Consider the following 27,291-nt stretch of genomic DNA (forward strand, 5'->3'; position numbering starts at 1 on the left):
CACACACCATGGCGACGTAAACTCACAGGGAGCCCTAGCTTCACAGAGTGACTCAGCACTTCTCATTAAACGACAGAGAGGATTTGTTCTCAGGAAGGAAACTTCTTCTGCCATCCTGAAGGTTTGGCACTACCCTCAAACCTTCATCTAGCGTACATACTGTGGAGATGCGGTATTTTTATTTGAAGCGGATCACGTGATTACAAATCATGTGACTCATATTTCAGGTAAAATACAATTTCTCTAGTATTTCAGTAAAGGTGTGATGAAGCCCCTGCTGTAAGAGACGTTTTCCTGATGAACACTGTGGAATCAGAGGCAGTCCTCACAACCAGGATCAGGATCATTTTGGGTATTATAAACACAGAAATTCTTCATTCAACTCCAGACCGTCTCCACTACAGCAAGACTCTCAGATTTATGTTTGTCCCCCATTTTGCTAAATCCATTTACATTTTCCTTTCATATACAGCATTCAAAGGGTTAATTTGTCATTCACAGATAACCAAATGAAAGATCATATCACCCAAGGTTAAATATGTTTAATAAATGTTATTTGATGTTACAGCTGTAGTTTGCCTTTGCTTACAACATCTTTGGATAAAAATCGTCCAAAGTTCATTGAAAGCTGAAAATAAATATTTTTAAAAATAAAAATAACCAGTGGAACAAGGCATTGCTTACACTAAATTCTGTGTCACTGTAAAAGAGCAATCACAATGGGAAACCACTGCACTGGAGTTTCACTGATAAACATCATATAGATATGTTTAAAGTGCAAGCATCATCTGTATGCATGCATACCTGAGTCATAAAGAAGTGTTAATGAAAAAAACTTAAACTTTAAACGGATAAAGAGCATAGACCATAGGTGCACATGGTGAACAGGCAGCTGCTGCCCTCTACTGCCCACTTTTGGTATTACAATAATGTTGTTCCCATATCCTATTAAAAGTACGATGCTCATCCACTTTATACCACGAAAAACAATAAAAGACATATTAAAATGCATAAATTAAAATGCATAAATTAAAAGACAAGAATACTGATAAAACAAACATTGCTAACACCAAGAGATGACAATCAACAGTGTTGATGTGAAAAGCACACAATAAATTAATTGCATATTATTACATTAGCACATGTAAAATGTATTTATAATTCTTTTTAATTGCCAACTGAATGTCTATGTTAATGTTAATGACACTGCTAGTGTCAAGCTGCATCACTGGTGACCACGATTACATCATTAAAACAGTGGCTGCAAAATGTAGATGCACGTACATGGTAAAATTAATTATTTTGACACAGAACCAAAAGTGATTGAACCACAACATATTGGTCACACAGTATCAGGATTACTCTGTATCAATATCAGTATCACATCAGACCTCTAAAAGCCAGCACAGCCTTCTTCATCACCAACATTAAAGACTTCAAGGTGTTGCATACTAAATTTGTCCATTTCTGTTGAGCAGTAATGTAAACAGAAACACTACACCTTACACCATACGCATACAGGGTTCACACATCTACAGTTACTTCACAGAGTGGGAGGCAGCTACACTGGGTAAGCCGTATACACTGAGGTGCGTTACCTCAGAAGCAGTCAAACAAAAATCACTTTGGAAATGGCAGCGTAGGCATCTGTTTTATCCCCCTTCTGCGACGTTTCTGGGGTCCCTGACCTTTGACCTGGCTAACTCTACACCATGGCTATGGTACATTTGCATGCATTCTCATAGGCAACTAGGACACGGATCTGAGTGAGGAGAGTATGGGAGATGGTCCACCACTTTCCTCCCGATTAAGGACCTCGTGCCTACCGTCCACTCAGCAAATCAGTTGTTAGTCTCAAAGAACATGAAGTCCTGTCAGGAAACAAGAAAGAACACAAATTAATATGTGAGCTAAAACAGTAACACAGGTCATCTTGTGTTCAGCTTAAAAGCACCTTTAACTGAATAGGTTAGGCTGCCGATAAACCCAGTCACAATACAAGCCACATGAGTTAGTAAGAGTTAGCATGAGTTAAAGGCTTGTACCTTCACCATAGAATGTAATAGAATTTAATATAATTTCTTCAACATACAGTACACTGTCCCACTTTTAGTTCTTGAGACCCTCATCCCCCACACATATGACTGTGGTTCTTGCTTCTACACCAGAGAGGCTTACTAGCAAACCTCTGAAGAGCTGAAGCAGTTTTGTAGGAGCTCAAGTCCTTAAACATGCAGTTCTGCACAGTTATCATATCCTCCTGGTGAAGCACATCTGGACCAGCTTCTTTGGGGTTTGGTGCAGAGCTGATGAGCTGGACCGGTTATGCCAGAGCACTGAAGACCAGAACCTGTGCAGAGATGTGAAGTGCGTGGCCAGCTCTGAGAAGCAGGCCTTCTGTGCAGCAGTACTTACAACGAGGAAGCAGACACCTATCATCACCGCCTTCATCCTGACGTCGAGATCCATGGGGAACTGGATCCCAAAGTTGTCAGCATCTGTGAAAGCCTCCCGGAGAAGACCTGTCCACTGTTTACTGATCTTCCCGATGCCAACCTCGTCCATAGTAAGAATCTGTCCAAAGAAAGAATGTGATCACTGATAACTTATGTCCTTGAAAATGTTTTAAATAACCACCAGTCTTGACAAAATTGGGAAAAAAAAAGAAATTTGTTTAGAGATCACTGTAAAATATGACAATAGCTCCCCTTGCTAGTTAATAATCAGTGAGTTTGTTTTAGCTCATTGCAGCTCTGGATTTAGGAGATCACACGCAAAGACAAACATCCAAAAAAAAAACAAACATTGCCTTAACTACACAAGGCTTTGCAGTTGTTTATTTTAGTTAGCCCTGTTTAGAAGGTCAATCCCACCCACACCTCCCAGAAGAACAGAGAATGCTAACTGCTGAAGCGACCATCACAGACTTGCCCACAGTTTAAACCTACATTTAAATAAATGAATTAACATGTGAGTGCAGTCCTATGAATAACTGATCATTAAGGATGCCTGATGATGATGATGTGTTTAAACTGAGACCCCAAATAACATTCCAGACATGCACTTAGATGAACTTCTGGTTACAGCCGACAATTACCAGCACCAGTTTGGCTCAGTCAGCCGGGGCTCTTATTGCCAAAGACCTGCAAACATGTTTGATTCAGTTTTGCTTCGACATCTGTTGGCACAACGGCACCAGCATTGCATTAGTTCATTAGTTCTAGTTCATAAGGCAGTTTTAATTTGTTCATGTCATAACAGTTCATAACTGTTTTGGGTTTGTCTTATGTTCTCATACTCAGTCGTGCAGTCTCCTTAGACAAACACTGACAGCAGGTTGGGTTGTAGTGAGGTTAAAGGTGGCACAAGGATACCGTGTTATAAAATACCACCTTCTGCCCGGGCCTACTGCTGGTGTTATTACCATGAAATTTTACAACTGAAACCGGACAGATTGCGAGCCAGGTCTTCTCGTCCGACATCAGTTCCTGACCTCACAACTGCTCTTTTGAATGAATGAACGAATAACGGTTTGGAGACGCACTACATAATCTTGCTGAAAGTTTTCCCAGATGAGTGGGGCCTGTTATAGCAGTAAAAGGTCCAAGTCCATTTGTCCATACTGAATTTAAGTTGTGTCACTACATCATACGTTTTTGATCTGCTGTATATCTGGGATCTGTTCTAAGCACTATTTCACTCCTGCATGGGGAATCTCACATGTGTTCACCTTGTGTTATAACCCTGCCCAGCACATTTCTTCCCTTCAAGGTCGAGTTGGAACCAGAGTTGTGAGTTACAGGCTGAGAAATGTGGTCTCCCTTTTATAACGGCTCGCCGTGACCCGGGCAGGTGTTAAATTCCTCACACTGTGACATCATCTTCTTGGATGCAAGTCAAGCGAAGTCTAGACGCTCTGTGAATGAAGCTTTATTTTATGATACTGGATACTTTACGATTCTGGATTCTCAAGAGAGGCTGCCTACTTTACCTCAGAAATCTGGTTGAAGGTTCTTAATCTAGGACAACGGTTTTTTCTTTTGTATTTTTTTTAAACTAACACAATTCATAACCAATTACTTTAACACTGAAACAGTACCCACAATCTGGTTTTGAGGTAATCAAAGTCCATTTCTGTCCGCTTTATGGTGAGAAAACCTATTGCTTTCCAATTTGAAACACATCTGTGTTATCAACACTGTATGCGATCCTCAGTAATTCCCCAGTGATCCTGTGAGGTTTAGGACACTCTCTGATACTACATATATCACTTTCTCCATCTGACCACACATCACACTGCTGAGGCAGAGACATGGTGAAATATTTTGGTGGAGATACACCACCTCAAAGTCCACGTCTGGAAGGCAGCTCCAGCCACAGAAGGGCCCCTGCAGCTTGAGAACAGGTTCCCTGCGTTCATTCTGGATGGTGAACTTGGGAAGGAATGGATGCCACTCCTGCAGGACATAACCCACGGTGACCCCAGGAGGTGACTGGATCTCCAGCTGAGGTAGAGAGAGAGAGAGAGAGAGAGAGAGAGAGAGAGAGAGAGAGAGAGAGAGAGAGAGAGAGAGACTTGTATGTCCAAAAACTAAAGGAATGAGATAAGACTACATAAATCATTGTCTCTGTTATCACTTCCGGGTCAGTGCACTTTTACAGGACAGCTTGCTGAAACGTCTTGAGAGCTACTGAACTAACGTTTCAATCCAAACTCAAGAGACTCCGCAGAAACACAGGATGCAAATCTGTGTATGAATGCAGCAAGGGCAACACCTGGCCACACATCAGAGGAAGCTCACAGTGTTTATATGCTCGGTCATATGTTCATATCAGGAATGACATTTTAAATGTACGCTGGGGGGGAATATCTCCCTAGACACATTTTGCAAAATGGTGTTGGAGTGGACAAGTACTGCAAAAATTGTAAGCCATTCATTTACATCACAAAGATTAAAAATTTCTCTGCTCTCTTTACTATTTGTTAAAGTACAAATAGTCAAAAACAAATACTCTTTTAAAGCTGAAGTCTAGTTTTTATTTACTTAAGTAAAAATATAAAACTACATGCTCTTAGATATACTTGAATTAAAAAGTCTTCTACTCCTTTAAAAATGTCTAAAGGATTATTCAGTGTTCTTTGAGTGTTGATTAAATGTACCCAATATCACATTCATATTACACATGAATGATATTTTATACAATGAGTGAATGGAGTTACATTTATATAGGGACTTTCAAGATAGTACATGTTAGACATACACTCACCGGACACTTTATTAGGTACACCTTGCTAGTACTGTGTTGGATCCCCTTTTGCCTTCAGAACTTCCTTGATCCTTCATGGCATAGATTCAACAAGTTACTGGAAAGATTCCTAAGAGAGTCTGGTCCATATTGACATTATAGCAAGAAATCAGTCTGAGATGATTCTCGCTTTATGACATGGCGTATTATCCTGCTGGAAGTAGCCATCAGAAGATGGGTACACTGTGGTCATAAAGGGATGGACATGGTCAGCAACAATACTCAGGTAGGTTGTGGCGTTGACATGATGCTCAATTGGTACTAATGGACCCAAAGTGTGCCAGGAAAATATCCCCCACACCATTGCACCACCACCACCAGCCTGAACCGTCGATACAAGGCAGGGTGGATCCATGGTTTCATGTTGTTGACGCCATTCTGACCCTACCATCCAAATGTTGCAGCAGAAATCGAGACTCATCAGACCAGGCAATGTTTTCCAATCTTCTATTGAGTGGCACCTGGTGTGGTCTACTGCTGTTGTTTTCTCTTTTCGGACCATTCTCTGTAAACCCTAGAGATGATTGTGCATGAAAACCCCAGTAGATCAGCGGTTTCTGAAATACTCGGACCAGCCCGTCACTTAAATTATCTTTCTTCCCCAATCTGATGCTCGGTTTGATCTGCAGCAGATCGTCTTGTCCATGTCCTAAATGTATTGAGTTGCTGCTATGTAATTGGCTGATTTGACATTTGCGTTAATGAGCAGGTGTACCTAATAAAGTGGCCGGTCAAACTCACTAAAGTCACAGTAACGGTGTGGACAAGAGCAGGTCCACTACAGTCACAGTAACAGTGTGGACGATGAACAGCTGCTCCTCTACAGTCACAGTGGCCCCCCTACAGTCACAGTCACAGTAACAGTGTGGACGATGAACAGCTGCTCCACTACAGTCACAGTGGCCCCCCTACAGTCACAGTCACAGTGTGGATGATGAACAGCTGCTCTACAACAGTCACAGTCATAGTGGCCCCCTCTACAGTCACAGTGGCCCCCCTACAGTCACAGTCACAGTGTGGATGATGAACAGCTGCTCTACTACAGTCACAGTGGCCCCCTCTACAGTCACAGTGGCCCCCCTACAGTCACAGTCACAGTGCCCCCCCTACAGTCACAATCACAGTGTGGATGATGAACAGCTGCTCTACTACAGTCACAGGCACAGTGGCTCCCTACAGTCACAGTGCCCCCCCCCCCCCCCCTACAGTCACAATGCCCCCCCTACAGTCACAGTGGCCCCCCCTACAGTCACAGTGCCCCCCCCCCCCTACAGTCACAGTCACAGTGTGGATGATGAACAGCTGCTCTACTACAGTCACAGTGGCCCCTCTACAGTCACAGTGGCCCCCCTACAGTCACAGTGGCCCCCCTACAGTCACAGTCACAGCGGCTCCACTCACCTCCTGTAGGCAACATGGGAAGCAGCAGGACATGCACTTCAGAGGGCGGGTCACTGTGATCACTTCCTGCCCAAAGTTGTCGAGGACGCGGATGGTGAAGGAGCGCAGGGGGCCGCAGCACTGTCTGCTGAGGCAGTCGTTCTCCTCCACGGCGTAGTAGACGTTCTGCCCCAGCGAGTTACGGATCTCATACTTGTTATTGCTCTCAAATCCAGCCAGAGCTGTGAACACACATTCACATGCAGGTTTACTGGCTGACTGTTCGAGCAAAGGTCATCCGTGCAGCGTGGTGGAGCCAGTGGCCAGAGGACGTGGCTAAGAGCCAATCAGGTATGAGTGCAGACCTGCCCGACATCCTGCCACTTCATCATGTGGGGGGGGGGGGGGGGGGTGTTCATGTCTGTGTCACGCTCAAGGTGACAATGCAGCAGAAACAAACCACGAAGCCAGACAATATCGCATTTCAGTTCTGTCTGGGAACGAAGTCTGAGAATCAGACAGATTCTGTATTCCTAAAGCTTAGTCTGCAGAAGCAATCAGTTTATAGAAACTCAATATACCACAATGCACCACACTATGTGCCTCAGGCCAGAGCCACTTCTATGGTATGTTCGTACAACATTTATATGTGCTGCATATGACTAATTTCCATATTGAATTTGCATATGCAAATTGTACCGTATGAATAATTTGTAATGTATAATTATTTATAATCATTTATAAACAATTGTCCCCATTGACGTCTCAATTAACACGATCCTGAAAATTTCCCATGGCCTGAATCATGACAATGGTCTAAATTTTGACCATTAGCTATTGATAGTGACCATCAATAGCCACTGCTCTGATGTACAGTCATGTTCTCTTTGGCCATATTCATCACCTATACACATATACACAATCACCTATATTAAACACCAATAATCATGACCTATACATCACATGTGCACAATCACCTACACTCAACACCAATATGCATCACTTATACATCACCTATATTCTTTCTTATAGTCTATTCTTCCTCTTGGTGTCCTATACATCACCATGCATATATGGGATAACTTTGGGATAAGGATATTAAAATGCTTTCTTCTATGTTTTTCTGACTGATCCACTCTGTCACTCTGTTTCATACTTCATATGATTTGCACATGATTTGTGTCCTTGTAATGCTTCTTCTAGCTGTAGACACAACTGAGCTCCTAAACTGACTCTGTAAATGTAATGTTTACATATGTGGTTTAATACACTGTCTTGGATTAACAGTGACAAATGTGATTTTATACCTCATCCCAGTGACCACAACTGCATCTTGTAGTGGTTCATTCTAAACATATTAAAATGGCCATTAGATCAGACTATAGATCAGGCTGTATGGACATTAGCTACATGAAAAGTTTTTCTGCAGTGAAGTCTATGTAGTTTTTCACCACACAGTGTCTAAGAGAGCCTCCTGACAGAAGACCTCATCTTCCACTCCAGGCCTATGTGGTGTCTGGCCTTCATTCATACAGTTACAGAGCTTCAGTTCACCCTCCTTATATTCAGCTCTGCTTGAGCAGTGTAGCGGTATGGGAGTCTGAGACAGAGAGCTGTCAGTCACCTGCACTCTGTGGATTATTACAACTGGGCCCAAATTTTCTCAGCTAGAACGGAAGAGCCGGATTTTCTGATTCATGAGCAGTATTATACAATATTTCTGGTCTGTATTTTTAAACTGAAAGTTGCCCATATGTTTAATTGAAAACTTTATTTTGGTATCATACAAACATTTTATTGCTTCACAGTATGTTGGCTGAATCAATAACTTACCTTCGATGAGTTCCACCTTCTGTTTAATCAGCAGCTGATCAATCTGAATTCGCAAGAGAGAAGAGGTTTAGATGCAAATGCTTACATATAATCGACAGTCAACATTAATTAAACCAGGTTTGTGTAAACGGTAAGCATACATAGACAATGTGGGTTTTTTTGTTTTTTTTCCAGTAAATCATTTATTGACACAACAAGCATGCACTAGCTCACCTGTGTCAGGTACTCTAATCCAGGTGGACAACCTGGCAGACCAGGATTCGGGGCCATGTACATATGCTCCATATTTTTCTGTTAAGAGAGGCGTAGAATTAGTGTCTATTTTAACTAGTTGTGGAATCATTATGGATTTGGCGCCACCTGCTGGTTGATAAGCATACAACAATTCGAATACAGTTTTATAACAATTTATAGCATCTTTCTATTTTCTATTTTTAACGCTAAGTAAATATCAAATCTACCTGTCTCTCAAAACCACCAGTGAATGTATACAATACAATGTATAACAATACTAACATGGGTTTCACTAAAAGAAAATGCCCTGGATTACGCAAACGTCCATTAGATGTTCGCACCACCCCGCGATGTCATGCAGGACAGATACAACAGCAAAGCGGATTCACCGAGATGTAAAGACAGCAGATGGGAATCCTGTAAGCCCCCCACCATGAGCACGCATGTAACCCAGATAAAGTTGTTCGTTAGGCGTTTTCGCAGGCACACGCAGACGGGGAGACGGTCCAGGCGCGTTTTTCATCGTCGGCGGACGTGGTGCGTAAAACGGACGAGCGCACGGGCGTAACGGCAGCGCCTACCGTGTACCGTCCGCTACCCAACACGACAACAACGCGCCCGTCCAGAACACAGTCACAGCGGGCTGGCTCAGCCTACAACCCACATCTTTGCTTTGAAATATAACTTCTAAAAACTGTCCGACGGCTGGCGTGAAAACCACGGCCTTTTAAAATGGACGGTGTAGTAAATTCATACAGAAAATGAATTGGAAACAACGACGGTCCTCGTTAGCCTACCTTATTATAGGGGAAATAACGGGACGTCTCGACTATTCAAGACCCATGTAAAACAGCACATTTCATTGGCTAATATTCTTTTTATCCGTTTGAGCCAATCCCTGTTCAAAGGCAAGTGCAGCTACGGAAGCCTCTAAGGACATCTCTGGCAAGACGTTCGCAGCTATTTCAAGGCAGATATTTTAAGCGACTTCGCCTCACCCACTCATTTGGGACAATCCTTACACTCGCATCTGACATTTTAAAACAAACGATGCTGTAGCTTCAAATAATGATGACATCACGCCATGCTTGATCTGTTGCGCGTGCCTTTTAACCCTTTGCTCTCATGTGCTTTATTGGATTGAGTGCACAAGTCTCTTTATAAAATTGTCACAATCACTAGTATATTATAGATATTTATTATTAATATATAAGTATTCTAATAATACCATCCATTATGAATCATGGTGCTTCTGTTACATTTTTTTATTTAATGCCCACATGATGTGTTATTTATATATGTGTGTGAAGAATAAAGAAGATTCTTTCAAATATTAAAACAACTGTTTTTTTTTTCAGCTGTTCAAAACATACGTCGTAGCCAGACTATTGTGTGTCTGCAGGTGATGCACAGGTGTTGTCATATCACTTTGCACTGTATCTACTGTGTGTTATTTGAGCAAACACTCTCAGCCCTTTCGAGTTTCATGGCCTTGTGCCATCATACAGACCATGCCCATGCACTCAAGATTACAGCAACCATATGCAGCAACGTTATGCAGATAGGTTATCATGTGTGTGTTCAGGGTCAAGAGTGGCACATCTGGAGTCTGCTATGTCTCCCAGTGGTTATATGTCAGTGCTTTGTTCCTTGTTGACTTAATTTTCAGAGTCCTGCTGCTCATTTTAGTGTTTGCGTCTGGTGTCTAGTCTCTTGTCTGTCTGTTTGGGATTATGGATATATGAATGAGCACCAAGAGAGATTTTGTAGTGCCTCAGAAGATATTGCACTTCTACCAGTTGTACAATAATAGCTTAATTGTTCTAGTTGTGTCTATGGTCACAGTAAACATAGGACTTAATGCTGTTTAATTTCCTGTTTTTCCTTTTGTTTCTCATTTGAACATTTTTTTTTGTGCAGAGGGATTATTTTAAGAGTTTTTTTTTATGTTTCATCTTCAGGAATAAGTAAGCTATTATTGTGGGAATGTTGGTTTTGATTTATTGATTTGATACTCGCTCACCCAAAGCTTAATTGTGGCTTATTCCTGTGGAAGCTTCCATATACTTACAGTCTTCCCACACCTACAAGTTCACATCCAATATCAGTGTGCTCAGAACCGTCTTTTCTCACTCTCCTCTGGAGCTGTCACTAAATCGCCAAGACCCTGGAGCCCATGGTAAGATATGATGGAGTCTCAACTGTGTATGCCTGTATATTCCTTTAATGTTCTTGCAGCAAGGATATGGGGATCATGAGCCGATGTGTGAACAATAGTTGTAGTTGATTGTGTCATCTGGCCAATTGTGTCACTGTCTGCATAAAAGTGAAAGGATTTTAGTTTTGTTATCCTAAAACTATTGAACTAGCAGTGAAAGCGGTGAGATCAGTCTCTATAGCAGTTTCAAGTCTCTGTACATAATTTTAGCATGTACATAATTTAACTCTCAGCAGCTGACAGCTGCCACAGACACTATCCTGATCTCTGCTTCATAGCAGGTTATCTTTTAACCCTGGATTAGTATCTCAGCTCAACACATGCAACATAAAATGGAAAAAGGTTCAACAAACTTTATGTGCCTGAAATTAAATAATGAAGAATCTGAAACCATGACTAATTGCATAGCCAGCCCCCTGACGAGAGTTGGCTACCCCACACAGACTATCAGCTATCCTACACTGACAATGATGCTTTAATATGTCCAGTTTGTGAGTCTTGGTTTCATTTCTACTTTGACATTGGGTAGTCACATTAAAAATAACACTAAAACACAGAACTTTCATCTAAAGAACAATGACAGAGTACAGCCATCTGTTTCCCATTCTGCAGCTAAGCCCTTAATCTGTTAATCTGTTATTGTATCACACTCAGATGACTTTAATTGGGTTCCTGCCCAATTCCTGTCGATTAAAGTTGCAGAACATTCATAATGCTAGGGTTATTACAAAATGTAAAGTTATTACAGACACCCAGGGCTGTATAAAGCATTAAAACATTCTGAGATCCTAGCTCCCATCTTGGGGACCCTATCACACAGAGAAATGTTATCTAGGGGTCGTACATCAGAAAACTACCACCTTATGATCACATTAACACAACCACAACATAGTAACGATATAGCACAGCCAGACACAGTGGTGCTGCTACTTTCATGAAGAGTACTACATTAACTACAAAAACTCAGCCTTCTGACATTTCTTTGCAAAAACCCGCCTATAATGCTTTGACAAGAGAGATAAGGCGAGAGGTAGAAAATAGTCGAGTAGAGTGGGAAATCTACATAATTTACAGTTTCGAAAAGCTGCCACCAGTTAGCAGGTTTTGTCAGCCCAGTTAGAGCCGTACATTCCCCGGTTAGCTTGTTTTAATCAGCCCAGTTAGAGCCGTACATTCCCCAGTTAGCAGGTTTTAGTCAGCCCAGTTAGAGCCGTACATTCCCCAGTTAGCAGGTTTTAGTCAGCCCAGTTAGAGCCGTACATTCCCCAGTTAGCAGGTTTTAGTCAGCTCATTTAGGGCCGTACATTCCCCAGATAGCATGTTTTAGTCAGCCCAGTTCTTCTTCTTCTTCTTAGACCATGTCCATAGTGGACGTAGGCTCTCCCACACGATGACTCAAAGACCTCCATTTTACTCTGTCCTGTGCTAGCGTGCGAGCATTCTGCCAACTCAGGCCCGTTCTTTGTATCACAGTCTGTATCCAGTTCATTCTCAGTCATCCTTGTCATCTCGCCCCTTCCACTCGGCCTTCCAAGATGATGTTTGGGATCCGCTTGTCGTCCATCCAAAATGCGTGACCTAGCCAACGGTTTTGTCGCTCGTGCACCACGTTGACTATCGTTCTCCGTTGTCCAAGTCATTCACGAATTATCTCGTTTCTGATTTTTTCGATTAACTTGATTCCGGCGATCTTGCGTAGGGCAGCCATCTCAAACACATTCAGCATGTTCTTCTCCTTCATTCTCAGAGTCCAAGCCTCGCATCCATAGAGGGCTATCGGTTGGATCAGTGATCGGTACAGTCTTAGCTTGGTCTCTGTGCTGATCTTTTTGTCCGACCAGATGTCTTTGAGTTCATTCATTGTGCTCAGCGCACATGCCGTTCTTACTCGAATGTCTTGTGTGCTGTCTCCGTACTCAGTTATGTACGATCCAAGATATTTGAATAGCTCGGTGTAACTCAGTTGTTTGTTGCCAAGCTTCAAACCTCCCTTTATCAGATTCTCTCTCTCCTCTGGTGGTCTAAGACTCATTAACATCCATTCAGTCTTTGTCTGGCTGATCTCCATGCCATGTTAGGAACTTGCAATGTTAATTTTGTCAATAAGTTCTTGAATGTGCTTTAGCGATGTGGCCAGGAGCGCAATGTCGTCTGCAAACCTTAGGTTATTAATTGGTCTGCCGCTGACAGCTTCATCTTGGTGTTCTTCCTCATCCAGCGCGAGTCTCATTATGTGTTCTAGAAAAATATTGAAAGGGTCTGGAGACAGAATACATCCTTGGCGGACACCCACAGTTTGTCTGAACCAGTTTGGATTGGTCGAGTTCGTTCTTACAGTACTGGTTGTCTGAGCATAGAGGTTCTTGATTAACTCGACGATTTTTGGGTGTACGCCGTAATGATTTAGAATTCGCCATAAGCCTTCATGCCATACTCGGTCGAATGCCTTCTTGAAATCGATGAACACCATGTAGAGGTCTTTGTCTTGCATGGCTAGATGTTTTTTTGCAAGGAGTCGTAAAGCAAAGATATGCTCGATTGTTCCTTGTCCGGCTCGGAAGCAGGCCTGCTCTTCGGCCATTTGTGTTTCGATTGCGCTCTTCATTCGGCTGCGTATGATCTTGAGTATGATCTTGCTTGCGTGACATATCTGACTTATAGTTCTCGCATTTGGTGGAGTCTCCTTTCTTTGGCAAGGTTACTATAAGTGACTTAGTCCACAGTGTTGTAAACCATGCGGTTGCCCATATTCGGTTGCACATCTTGTGCATAACCTTTACTGACGCTTGGCCACCCAGCCGTATAAGGTCACCCTCTAGCTCGTCAATGCCAGGTACTTTTCTGCTGTTTAGTTTAGCAATTGCAGCTCGGACTTCACTTTCCAAGATGCAAGGCAGTTCGTCGTGCTGCTTGTTGGGCCAGAGTTCGTCTAGCACGCTCGTTTCGACCTTGATCTTGAAGTTGTAGAGCTCGCTGCAGTACTCGGTCCATCGTGCTTCAACTTTTTCTTCGGTTGTCAAGAGTTCACCAGATTTGCTTCTTATGATGTTGTTACACTCTTTTAGTGCGACTCCTGAATTAAGTACCTTCACTTTTTGATATAAAGCCCTTGTATCGTTTTGCTTGCTCATTTTTTCTATTTCGTCGCATTGCTTGTTAACCCACTCTACTCGACTATTTTCTACCTCTCGCCTTATCTCTCTTGTCAAAGCATTATAGGCGGGTTTTTGTGAGTGGTCTTTGTTTACAATCTTTTTAAGTTTTCTCTGTTCATCTGCAAGCTTGAGGACTTTGTCGCTTATCCATTTGCTCTTCTTTGTTTTCACTTGTCCAACAATTTCACTTGCGACACTCTTGTATATCTCGTTGGTTTTTCTAAAGTGGCATCGATGTCGAGTTCGTCGAGGCTGTCTATCAGACATTCGAATCTGTTCTTGAGCTCGACTTGGTATTCTCGTCTGGTATCTTTGCTGACAAGCAGCCTCTCGATGTTCAGTTTCAGTTTGGTTTCTTTTCTTTTTACTGTGCTGAATCGAAGTTTCTTTTCAGCCATAATTAAGTTGTGATCAGATCCTATGCTTGCACTTGGGAAACTTCGAGCATTTCTCAACGCACTTTTCCACCGCTGCTCCACCAGAATGTAGTCAATCATGTATGGTATGCCGCCTGGACTGATGAATGTCCATTTCCTACTCTCCTTATTCTGGAAGAATGTGTTCATTACACTAAGTCCATTCAGTTGACAGAACTCAAGTAGCCTCTCTCCTCGTTCGTTAGAGCGCCCATATCCATTTTGGCCATGAATATTCTTCCAGATGTCGTCTGAGGTCTTACCTACAGATGCATTGAAGTCTCCCATAATTATTTTTATGTCGCATTTCGGAGTTTCAGCGAATACACTCTGCAACTGTCCGTAGAATTCTTCAACTTCTTGATCTTTGTGTCCAGTTGTCGGCAGATAGACTTGTATGATGCTCACGTTGAATCCTTGTCCAGTGAAGCGGGCGGTCATAATGCGAGATGAGATCGGCTTCCACTCTATTAAGCATTTTGCATACATTTTTCTCGATTAGTATGCCCACTCCCTATTCATGTTTCTTTTCTCCACCTGAGAATAAGAGTTTGTGCCCTTTATGTTCGACGTCTCTGTGCTTAAGTTTTTTTTACTTCAGCAAGACTGACAATATGCCATTTGAAGTTTTCCAGTTCTTCAACCAGTAAATCAAATCAAATCAAATCAAAGCGCTTTTAATAACTCAAGTTGTCACAAAGCAGCTTTACAGGATTTACAAGGTTAACAATACTATGGGTCCAGAACCCTAATGAGCAAGCCAAAGGCGACAGTGGTGAGGAAAAACTCCCTATGATGGTAGGGAAAAGGAAGAAACCTCGGGAGAACCAAGACTCAAAAGGGAACCCATCCTCCGTTGGGCGGCCCGTTAACACACAAATTACACAAATACAGACAAATACACAAGTTACACACAAATCACACAATCAGACTAAGTAAAAATGACTGGGTTTTGATATTGTCACTGTAAATGTCTGTTGATGAACGCCAGGCTTTCATTCCGTGTCGGAGCAGTGATGCAGGTATTGTAGGCTCCGACTGCAGTGTTACTCCCCAGGTGAACCTTGGAGAAAAAGAGATACGTGATGTGGTAAATATGTAACAGATTAATCAAAGGCCAAAGTAAACAGATACATTTTTAGTCGAGATTTAAACATTGAGACAGTGTCTGAGTCCCGAATAGAGGCAGGAAGATTATTCCACAATTGTGGAGCTTTAAAATAAAAGGCTCTTCCACCTGCTGTGATCTTTTTGACCCTAGGAACAGTTAATAACCCTGCACCTTGTGAGCGAAGTGAACGTGCTGGGTTATATTGTTCAACAAGCTCACTAAGATAGTCTGAAGCTAAGCCATGCAGTGTTTTATATGTTAATAAAAGTATTTTATAGTCAATACGGAATCTAATTGGCAGCCAGTGTAATGACGATAGTACGGGACTAATGTGATCAAACTTTTTAGTTTTTGTTAAAACTCGTGCTGCTGCGTTCTGAACCAGCTGGATTTTGTTTATTGATTTACCAGAGCATCCAGCCAGGAGACTGTTGCAATAATCTAAACGAGAGGATATGAATGCATGGATTAGTTTTTCCGCATCACTAGTATTTAATATGTTTCTAATTTTAGCAATGTTGCGTAAGTGGAAGAACGCTACCCTAGTTATATTATTAATGTGTGTATCGAACGAGAGATCTGGGTCTATTATGACGCCTAAGTTCTTTACCTCTGCGCTGGGGGTTATAGTAAAAGAATGTAGATTCAGTGCTACATTACGTATCTTGTCTCTCGTGGCCCTAGACTCGACTATTATTAGCTCTGTTTTATCGGGATTTAGTGCTAGAAAGTTATACGCCATCCAATGTTTTATCTCCTCTACACATTTCTCGATTTTACTGTTTACGCCTAAATCATCGGGTTTTGCAGACAAATATAGCTGAGTGTCGAGTAGGAGTGGAAACTGATGTCGTGCTTATGCATAATCTCGCCTAAGGGTAACATGTACAGTGTGAATAGAAGTGGTCCTAGGACTGTCCCTTGTGGGACACCATATTTAACCTGCACAGATTTAGAAGTTTTATTATTAACACTTACACATTGGAAGCGGTCGGTCAAATATGATCTAAACCAGGAGAGTGCGACTCCTTTAATACCTACCGTGTTTTCTAGTCTATCCAGCAAAATGTTGTGGTCTACAGTATCGAAAGCTGCACTAAGATCTAACAGTATAAGGAACGAGACGAGCCCGTTATCGGCCGATATTAGTAAATCGTTCACTACCCTGAGTAACGCTGTTTCAGTGCTGTGGTTTGGTCTAAATCCTGATTGGAACTTTTCATGGATACTATTTGATTGGAGATAGTGGTTTAACTGATTGGAAACTGCTTTTTCTAAAATTTTAGAGATAAATGGGAGATTAGAAATGGGTCTATAGTTGACTAGAATCTGTGGATCGAGATTCTGTTTTTTAATCAAGGGTCTAATTACGGCGCATTTTAATTGTTTGGGCACATACCCTAGGTAAAGGGAAGAGTTAATCATATTAAGTAAAGGCCCAGCAATGGCTGGGAGTAGGTCTTTAAATAGATGGGTTGGAACTGGGTCGAATATACATGATGTGGGCTTAGATGAATTAATCAATGTTGTGAGCTCTTTTTGTGTTATAGGATCGAAGCCATTTAGCTCAGTAATATTTTTGGATGCATAGTTACTAATAACTAAACTATTGGGGTTGGATTGGAGGTTAGGTTGCGATGTATTATGACTCTGTAGTCGGATATTATCTATTTTATTATTTAAAAAGTTAAAAAATTCGTCACTAGTCAGGCCCGTAGCCAGCATTCTGATGGGGGGGATCTTTTTCCCCCAAAAGTGGACTTAATGCTCTCTACTCCAATGCCCCTTAAATACACGAGCACACTTCAAACCTTTTCATTTACACATATTTTATTCATTATAAGCAAGGTTGCCAACTTTTCAAAATCACTAGGACTGAGATTTGATTTGGGGGCGGTGGGTGGGTGGTGTGGTGTGTGTGTCAAACGTTGGCGGGGGTGTTATATCCAGCCCCGTCGACAGGGGGGGACAACCGGGTCTGTTGTCCCGGGCCCTAGGGCCAGGGGGGCCCATCAAAGAGCCCAGCAATTTATTTTTTATTTAAAGTCTATAATTTTTAAATAATCTTGAAATCTTTCATTAATATAAAATTATGTACTCATAATAAGCTCGATGGCTCAAATATATATGTTTTTTATCTATCTGCATATTTTCCATTAAGTGCATACACCCCCGCCTCCCACTGGAAAATGGTTTGATCCAGCACCGACTGTAGCCGGCCGGTATCCGCCCAATAGCGGGAAATACAGTGGTGGGTAGTTAAAGTAAATACAGAAATCTGGAGCGCAGAAAAGAAAGGAAAAACATTTACCTGACGAATTTTAAAGTTGCATTGTGTTCCAGGTTTGAAAAGTGCTGGAACTTAGGGTAAAGTACTTGAAAATGCTTGAAATTGTAACTACTTCGTTTCACAACAAATAGCTGTCTGACTGAACAGTTTTCGTGAAAACGTTAAGATTGGGCGTTTTGAAAATAAACAACCATTAAATAATGTGATAAAAAGCGAATTATTTCGAATCATTTCGAGTATATGTATAAATATTTAACTTAAGTAAGTTTAACGTGCTGGAAAATATTGAAATGGACCTTTAAAGTGACGTACACGTGCTTTAATTCCACCTTATAAAGGTTTATGAACCCTACAAACATGACTGTTCATTGCGCTGAAGCGCGGCGCGCGCGAAGTTACAAAATTCGAGAGGTGCACGACCTCGCGAACCGACAGCGCGCGAGGCCCTCGCGCACGGGCGGAGCCACTGCGATTACGTCATTTTCGCGCGAACCCTCGCGCTGGGGGGGGGGGGGGGGTACATGAATCTTTCTTGTCCCGGGCCCCAGCAAGACTGTCAACGGGCCTGGTTATATCTTATATGTTTCGTCTATGCTGCGCCTAATGCCCGGTTCACACTACACGATTTTAGGCTGGTTTTTCAGTCGCCGACTGTTTTTTGTAGATCGCCGACAGAAACTGTGGTCGGGGGCAAATCGGCGATCACTCGTCGCTCGCTCATTTCGTGTAGTGTGAACTGCTGAAAGACGCTCGCCGAGCCGTCGCCGACTGGTCGCCGACTCATCGCGGACGACCGGCAGATATCTAGCATGTTTAATATCTAGCAGTCGGCGATTGAACCTGACGACTGAAAAGTCGTGTAGTGCGAACCTGGCTTAAAGCGATCGATCGCCGGTGGTTGGCGCCAGAGCGAAATAGTAACTCATTGAATCACAGATGTAGATCGGAGATAAATAAACTAGATTTTTTTTTCAGCGTGAGAAATGGCGTGTGAGCACGTGAAAACGGTCAAATGCGTGTGTCTTACGCTCATTGCGTGAGAGTTGGCAACACTGTTATAAGTTTGTTGTGAGTCTGTTGTTGCTGTCCTTATTTGTTCGTCTGTATATTCACCGGAGATTAACAATTCATTCATTGAATAGCCTACCTATCTTGAGGGGCATGTGTGTGCGGGGGGGGGGGGGGATCGAACGAACCCTTCGATCCCCCCTGGCTACGGGCCTGCTAGTGTGTGTAAGTGCTGTATTAGAACTAATGTCATTGATATTTCTTGTTAGTTTAGATACCGTCGCGAAGAGAAATCTAGGGTTATTTTTGTTGTTTTCTATTAGTGTCGAATAGTATGAGGCTCTAGCTTTTATTTAGGGCATGTTTATATTTGATTATGGCGTCTTTCCATTCGATTCTAAACACTTCTAGTGAGGTGGATCTCCATTTGCGCTCCGCTGCTCGAGCTGCCTGTTTTAGAAGAAGAGTGTGGTCGTCATACCATGGAGAAAGCTTTTTCTCCCTAATTAATTTTGTTTTAACTGGAGCTACACTGTCTAAGGTATTGCTGAGTGTGGAATAAAACTGTTGTGTTGCCTGTTCTAATTCATTGGGCTGCAGTGGCATAGTGTTCGGTAGCTCTGGTAGTACGTTTATAAATGTTGCTGCAGTGTCAGATGTGATAGTGCGCATGGTTTTTATATGGCGCATCTGATGTACATCGTATAAAGCTATTTCATAATTAGTAGGAAATGATCTGAAATGGCGTCATTTTGGGGTAACTCAAGGCTGCAAGGCTTCCAAAGCGTTCGGACATTCCATGTACCTACAAAGGTCTTTTCCTTAGCACTGAACGCTCTCTCTTTTTTTGTGGCCTTCCTTTGATTGACTTCCCCAGTTCGAATTACTCTCACACCCCCTGAGGGACTCAAAGTGCTCGAGAGCGAATACAGGCACCGTCCTAGCCCGGGGTTTTGATTCTTTGGTTGTCTTTTCATCGTTTTTGTGGTTGTTTCTTGGGGTGTCTTCGCAGGCGATTCCCCGAGTCCTCTCCCGCTATCTAGTCCTCTAGCATGGGTAGGCGCCGTTGGCCGCATGGGCTCCTCCGCCGCTTTAGATGTAATTTCCTACATCAAGGGTACTACCATACCCCACTCGCAACTAGTGAGTTGGCCCGGTTATCCCGCAGGGGTCTTGGGGAGCCCAGTTACGGCCGTACATTCTCCAGATAGCATGTTTAAGTCAGCCCAGTTATAGCCATACATTCCCCAAGTAGCAGGTTTTAGTCAGCCCAGTTAGAGCCATACATTCCCCAGCAAGTTTCAGTCAGCCCAGTTAGAGCCATACAGACCCCAGTTAGCAGGTTTTAGTCAGGCCAGTTAGGGCCGTACATTCTCGTTTGCTGTAGTCAAATGTGTGTGTAGTGTTCACACTCTGAACACTAAACAGGATTCAATTTTACCCATTTATGTTTGATTAAGGGGAAAGTCTCTAACATAATTTCTCTGTCCTGATGACCTCATAAATGGCTGCATATACAGTATAATTGGATATTTTTACATTTTATGAGCATGGGAAAACTGAGAAATTTGACTTGTAGCAAATGATCACTGAATTCAACATGGCATTTGGGCCAGCTGCTAAAGAAATGGAAAAAATTATAAATTAATCTTATCAGCTCACGGACTCCTTTGACTATAACCCACAGGGAGTTTAATTGCCTGCTAGAATCACCAAAGAATTCAGAGCAAAGACTCGCATATCACTTTGAAGAGGATCATAGCACTCTGCCTAGTTTTCTGTTCCAAATATTTAGTTTATAGACCAAAGCTGTTGACTTTCACTGACTTCTGTTGTTTGAAATCCGCTGGACTGTGTGAGGGATGACATTCCTTGAAATACTGTTGACGGCCACTTTAATGATAAAATTGGTTAAATGACTGCTTATATTAAATATAATGCTAATATTAAATATAGTGCTTATTTTAAATGCTCCTTTTAAATACATTTCATATCAAATAGAAAAGTATGGAATTTATCAAGAACAGAATGCAAGTGTCCGGTTCAGAACTTTATAGACTTGAGACAATATTGATGCAAAAAAAGGACAATATTGATGGCAAAACAAAACAATTGTGCAGGAAGAGACCTAGGGCCAAATTCACCGTGATTATCCAGATGTAACACAACTTTAACAGGAAATAGCGCCGTGGTAATGTTTCCTCATTCGTAAATGTGGATTGTGTATTTCACCATTTGCATGAAATAGTGCTACTGTATTTTGTTCTCATTAGCATATTGCCATAGCAATTCCCAACAGGATACAAAAGAGTAAAAATAAATTAAACAAACAAATTAGGTTTCCCAATTTAGCTGATTGATAGATTGATTTAAAAATGCACATTTTTGGTCTCTTTGAACACGATGGCAAACTTTAAAATTGCGCAAGTACAACACGAGAAGGGGACACATATGAGCATTATTGCAGAATACCACAAACATTTTTCATCAGAAATTCTAATTTATGTTTTCCAGAGGAAGAAACGGAGAGATGCATTTTTGCTGCTCTGCTCTGAAGTACTATTTAGAAGAAGTACTACTGAAGTCAGCACAGTTGAATTTTTTATATACCACTGCTCTCATGACTGGGGTTAGTCAGTCATTTGTCTCTTGGGGTGGGTCTTTAATATGCATTGACTCATTTACATGTCGATTTTGATTGGCTTTCACCGAGGGGAAAGGTGAGTTTAGCGCAGCGGTAAGTTGACACTCGTGTGCTAATTATCGCCATGGTAACTTTATGAATAGGAATTAAATATCGTGTGGCACATTTTGCGTGGCGTAGCACGGTTAAGTTTCATGAAGCTGTCCCTTAGTGTCTGGCTTTGGCTGTTACAGACTTCAGGCAGTCATTAGTTTTACAGATCTTGCAATTACCGACCATGACAAATTTTTATGTCTTAGACTATGAATTTGTCCAATTAATTTTGATACCCTGAAATGTGATGCGGATAAGAATATTTTCAATGTGACTCTGTCCATGGCAGTGGTTCACTTGGTAAAGATTCAAATAGGCCTACTTCAGTACTGCCATAATAATATGGTCATAGTCTCATATAGCTCATCTACTAGAGCAGTCGCCCCAAATTACTGTAAGTAGGTATACATACACTTACCTACACCTATACCTACACCTACACCTATACATATACATATAGCTTTATGGGGCAGTCATGGCCTGGTGGTAGGGAACTGGTCTTGTGACCGGAGTGTCGTGGGTTCGATTCCCAGACCTGAGGCCATGACTGAGGTACCCTTGAGCAAGGCACCTAACCCCAACTGCTCCCCGGGCGCCGGGCTAGGGCTGCCCACCGCTCTGGGCACGTGTGATCCACAGCCCCCTAGTAATCACTAGTGTGTGTGTGTGTGTTCTAACTGCACAGATGGGTTAAAAGCGGAGGGCAAATTTCGATTGCGGTGTAAAAATCACAATTCACAAAATATGGCACACACACACACACACACATACCTACACCTAAACCTATACATACTGTATACCTACCTATATATATATATATATATATGAGTGTGCGTGTGTGTGTGTGTGTGTCATAGCTGATAGGAAGATCATAGGATGCACAACTAAAGAGGATCTGTGATGTTATTTTCATCACAGTGCTACTTGGTTTCACCCTTGTTAAATTGCTCCAAGTTACCGCATGTAAAAACTACAGCATACATTAAAAGTAAATGTACAGTATATTAATGCTATGCTTTTCACACAACTTACACTTAACTGATAACACTTGATAAATGTATATAATTTTTTGTAATTAGGGGTGTAGATGTGTGTACATATATGTGTGCTGTATATGTGTAATGTCATGAATGTGAACTGAAATGCTTTACATAATACAATTAAACACAAATTTCATAAAAGGACAACTGGCCTGCTCGTTATTGAATGGTTTTATTTCCCGCCAAAAGATAACTGCTAGATGTTCTAATCCTGCCCCTTGGTTCTGACCCTGGAGCAAGATCACTTCCTGCTGTCTCCATAACAGTGTACAGGCTAGTTGTAATAAGTGGAGGAATGAGCTCAGCCACAAGGGTGCAGTATTGAACTAACAGAAAACAGCAGAGTAAGGTGTGTGTGTGTGTGCGTGCGTGCGTGCGTGCGTGCGTGTATGTGTGTGTGTGTTTGTGTGTGTGTGTGTGTGTGTGCGTGCGTGCGTGCGTGCGTGTGTGTGTGTGTGTGTTCGTGTGTGTGTGTGAGAGAGAGAGAGAGAGTGTGTGAGAGACAGAGAGACAGACAGTCATCTGTGAGGCTTATGAAAAAACTAATAATCAAACAGACTTGCATAAAATGTAAATGTTGACTGTAAGTGTGTAATATGGATGAAAAATACCTAGAAGTGCTAATTTACACACACACACACACACACACACACACACACACACTAATACACCGCCATGTGCAAGAATAATAAAAAAGTCGTCTCTCATGTGGATAGCGGTAAATGACAGTTTCGGGCTTATTAAAGTTATTTTCAATAATGAATAGCTCCCTAGGACACAATTATTGATCTCTCTGCACACCACTAATGATAACAAATGAAAATACATGTAGAGAAGAGCTGAGTCTTCCACTGCCTGAAGACAAAACATTTAATTAATAAATGTACGTTTTTGTCCAAACTACCTTAAAAATTTTATTTAGTACATATTGGTTTTTTTTCCAGACAGTTCAGAGGGAGAGACGGGACATTTCTTTCTCTAATGATACAAGAACAGTCTTGAGCGGAATATGAAAACAGCTTCATTTCTGTGTGTTTTGTGCTGCTCTGTCACTTGAACGGACACGTCTCTGTTATATGAACGGTCAAAAAATAACCTCCGTAAGACTTCTTCATAATCCGAGCCAGTGTCGCTCCGGGAGAAATTCATTCGCGGTTTTGTCATGCTAAGATCAAACACCACCATGCGACAACTTTGAAATGGGGGGCCCAACTCAGAACACCAACTGAACAAACACACAGGAGTCTGATGGCTTTGAAAAGCACTGCGGGCAAGCAGCCTACATATACGCCAAAGACCGGTTCTATTCTCTCTCTCTCTCTCTCTCTCTCTCTCTCTCTCTCTCTCTCTCTCCTCTCTGTCTCTCCATGTGTGTGCGTGTGTGTGTGTGCGCGTGTGTGTGTTTGAGAGAAACAGAGGTACTATATGCTCTTTATTCACCGGGCTAATCTGGCATCCTTTCCTAACGAGGCTGTCATGCTCTTCCATAATGAGCAACCAAAAGATGAATGCAAAAGTGTGTCCATTACGGTGCCTTCATCTTACTGTTCATTAGCTTAGGATAAGGTTACAATACATTACTCCCAGTCGCAGAAACACCTCCGTGTGCCTTAAAGAGGAGTGAGATTCTCCTCCACTGCCTGTTTGCTCGCAGAGAATACGGCCACCTTGAAGCAGCACAAAAGCATATTCAGGAAATAATCGCCACAGAGACACACACAGATGCGCTGTCACTTCATTGTTGAAGCTTTTGCATTGTATCACTTTTTTGTGTGTCTTTTTTTAGCCCCCTTCTTTTGTCCTTGTGTCTTCTTTCTCCGAGCGGAGACAGTATGGCTCATTTTGGCAGGAGGCCTCAGTTTCCACGGCAACTTTATAATTGTTTTGGAAGCGATCCAGGCGCTACTGGATACCGAGGAATTATTGATGTCAAAAAGAAACATGTATGAAATGAGAAAATAAGTACATGGCCATATGGTTCCTTACACATCCGCTACAATAGAATTATAGCACTGCTTTTGTGATATTTGCTAACAGAATTATCTTTAGACAGACATTATTTCTAATGAGATTACACTGAAATACCCAAGGACAATTAAATTGGAGCAACACATGTTCAACAATACCTAATATTTCTCATGTAATACAGTAAAATAGAACTTGGTAATGACACAAGCTCATCTTGTAGTGTTTCAATGATGTGAAAAGCTCCAGCTTATGCGTTTAAAGTCTTTGTATCTTTATTGATTGCTTGATTTATTTCAAATAACATCTCTGCGAATTAGGATAGCATGCGGCTTTGGCGAATCGTCTCTGTGCTTGCGTCTGTGTCTGGGTGTAATGTAGGCCTGTACCCACCTCCTGCTCTCATACTCCAGACTTACAGAGACATTAGCCAGTGCATCAGTGACGCTCATTAAAATAACATATCATGGCCCTGGTGGATTAGCAGCCAAATGCTTTATTGTTGCACCCAGTGGTGGAGCTATCTTTGTACTGGGGGAAAACAGGAATACCACCCCCACCAGTGAAAAAAAAAGCAGCTTCAGTGACTGTTTTCTTCTCATGCGATGATCGAATGTGTGCTAACAGGAGATGGGAATGGAAGATGGAGGATGGGGGCTGTTCCTCACCCCCTCTGCTCCTGCTGCTGTAGCTCATGGCTTGTGTGCAGGGGTCTCTCCTGGGTGAGAAGTGGATGGGAGTTGTGTGAACTTCCCTGAATAGAGCGGGGCCAACTGGCTCAGCAAACACGACCAGCGTCACGAAGACAGAACGTACCGCCCGCCCGGCTACATCAGCGCTGGGATTCAGGCACTGGGGATGCTGTAACCGAAGGCAAATATTTGAGATCTTCTTTGGCAAATATTCGAGTTATTTCTTGCAAGTAATTTGAGTTCTTCTTTGGCAAATATTCATGTTCTTTCTTGGAAGAGTCTCTTCTGTACCAGATAAAAATGTTACCTTAACTTAAAAATCTGCAAATTGCTGGATTGATAGAAAATGACAGAAATGGAGATGAAGTAGTGGAGAAAAGCCATTCGAGCAAACAGGCACAGATGAAGGAGTGTACGCCATGGAGCACACACACACAGGGCTGTGCAACTCGAGTGAGTGGAAAGAAAAATAAATCTGGGGAGGAGCACCCGGGGCTTTGGGGCAGTGCCGCTCCGTCAGCGGTCAGTGCCGACCTGCAGCGGCCAGGAAACGTGATATGAGAACCCCACGATGGCCCGCTCCGCAGCAAGGGCCTCTCCCTGAGCGTCCATGCACACACCTCTGTGCCCTCAGACCCCCGGAGGCCATTTTGGGAGGGCCCCTGTAGCCCTGGCTGTCTCAGTACTGCCTGAGCCCTGTTGCTGGTTCTGTGTTGCTGGTTCTGTGGAGCGTCTTGGCCTCACGTCGAGTACCTGCGTGTGCCAGCCACAGCAAACGGCGACCGCCGCTCCTGTCTGAGGCCCGATCCCACCAGGGGCCTGATTGGGATTTCCTTTACTGCAGGGTAAAAAAAACTCTGGAACGTTGTGGGGAGAAATGAGAGCTCCCTCGTTAGGCTTTGTGGAATGCAGAAGAAAAAGCATAAACTTTAATGGTTCATCGAAGAATTCTTCTTGAATGCTTGCAGATTCTTTATGACATGTTTCCATGCCAGAGGTTAACTTGATTGCCTCTTCTAGCTGAATTATATACAGATCATTCACAGACACACTTGTGGTTTGTGTGAGTGTGTGTGCATGTGGGTGTGTATTACATTTTTATATACTTTTGCATTACTAAATATTAATAACAGTGAACTGAAGATATAGTTTTGGAGGCAAAGTGTATTGCCATCACATACAATATTGTGTGGCACATGGTTTGAATGAGGAGGAAAAACAGCCTCTTTGTGGATGATGGCTGTGGTGTGAAGAACAAGGCAGTAAAGACAGACATTATAAGACTACACTGCCGTGACCATCCCCTGAAATGGCAAGCGTTGCACAGCCATCTCCAGCCCTGAGGAGTGTGTGTGTGTGTGTGTGTGTGTGTGTATGTGAGACAGAGTCACCGAGCGAGCCCTGGCACTGTGTCAAAGGCCTCTCATTCTCTCTCTCTCTCTCTCTCTTCCTATCTCTGGTTTCAGTGACAAAGCAGTAGTGGTCTGTGAGTGTGTGTGTGTGTGTGCGCATGTGTGTGTGTGTGTGTGTGTGTGTGTGTGTGTCAGTGCCATCTGTAGACCACTCTGCATCCCCAAGCACAAAGGTGTTATTTTTCAAAGCATGGCCCCATCCACCTCCTGCAGAGAAGCCCCAGCCGTGCTTCAAGGGTAGGTGGCAAACTTCTGAGGGCGGGTGGCCCTCCGTGCTGCCCACCTCCTCTTGGGGAGTCTTTTGAGGGGGTCATAACTGCGGCCTGTATAACATGGGTTACTGCTGATGTTGCTTGGTCACACTTGATGAAGCCTTTCATGCTTGGTTTCTATTAAAATTCTGCAGAGGCAGGTCAAGGCCTGGCGCCCAGATCCACTGCGGATGACCAGCGCTCTCCCTGCAGTGTCAGCTACGGCAGCAAGAGGGCACTGT

At 42.6% G+C, this 27,291-nt stretch overlaps 1 protein-coding gene across 3 annotated transcripts; it reads right to left on the minus strand.

Annotated features, from left to right (window-relative positions):
- Positions 1–527: 527 nt before the first annotated feature.
- On the minus strand, positions 528–9,704 carry LOC143473870 (phospholipid scramblase 1). Of its 3 annotated transcripts, none has more exons than XM_076971042.1 (7): positions 9,552–9,704; positions 8,734–8,811; positions 8,521–8,563; positions 6,709–6,929; positions 4,344–4,505; positions 2,416–2,574; positions 528–1,871 (listed from the first exon to the last, which is right to left on the minus strand). In XM_076971042.1, exons 2-7 carry the CDS (start codon positions 8,803–8,805, stop codon positions 1,842–1,844), a joined length of 687 nt encoding a protein of 228 aa, XP_076827157.1. In that variant the 5' UTR covers positions 8,806–8,811; positions 9,552–9,704; the 3' UTR covers positions 528–1,841. The 3 variants fall into 3 exon arrangements, with proteins under 3 accessions (XP_076827157.1, XP_076827158.1, XP_076827159.1); XM_076971043.1 differs by lacking the exon at positions 9,552–9,704 and adding an exon at positions 9,144–9,542; XM_076971044.1 differs by lacking the exon at positions 9,552–9,704 and adding an exon at positions 9,037–9,542.
- Positions 9,705–27,291: the final 17,587 nt, after the last annotated feature.

The sequence above is a fragment of the Brachyhypopomus gauderio genome, chromosome 13 (assembly GCF_052324685.1).
Source record: "Brachyhypopomus gauderio isolate BG-103 chromosome 13, BGAUD_0.2, whole genome shotgun sequence".
NCBI classification, from domain to species: Eukaryota; Metazoa; Chordata; class Actinopteri; order Gymnotiformes; family Hypopomidae; genus Brachyhypopomus; species Brachyhypopomus gauderio.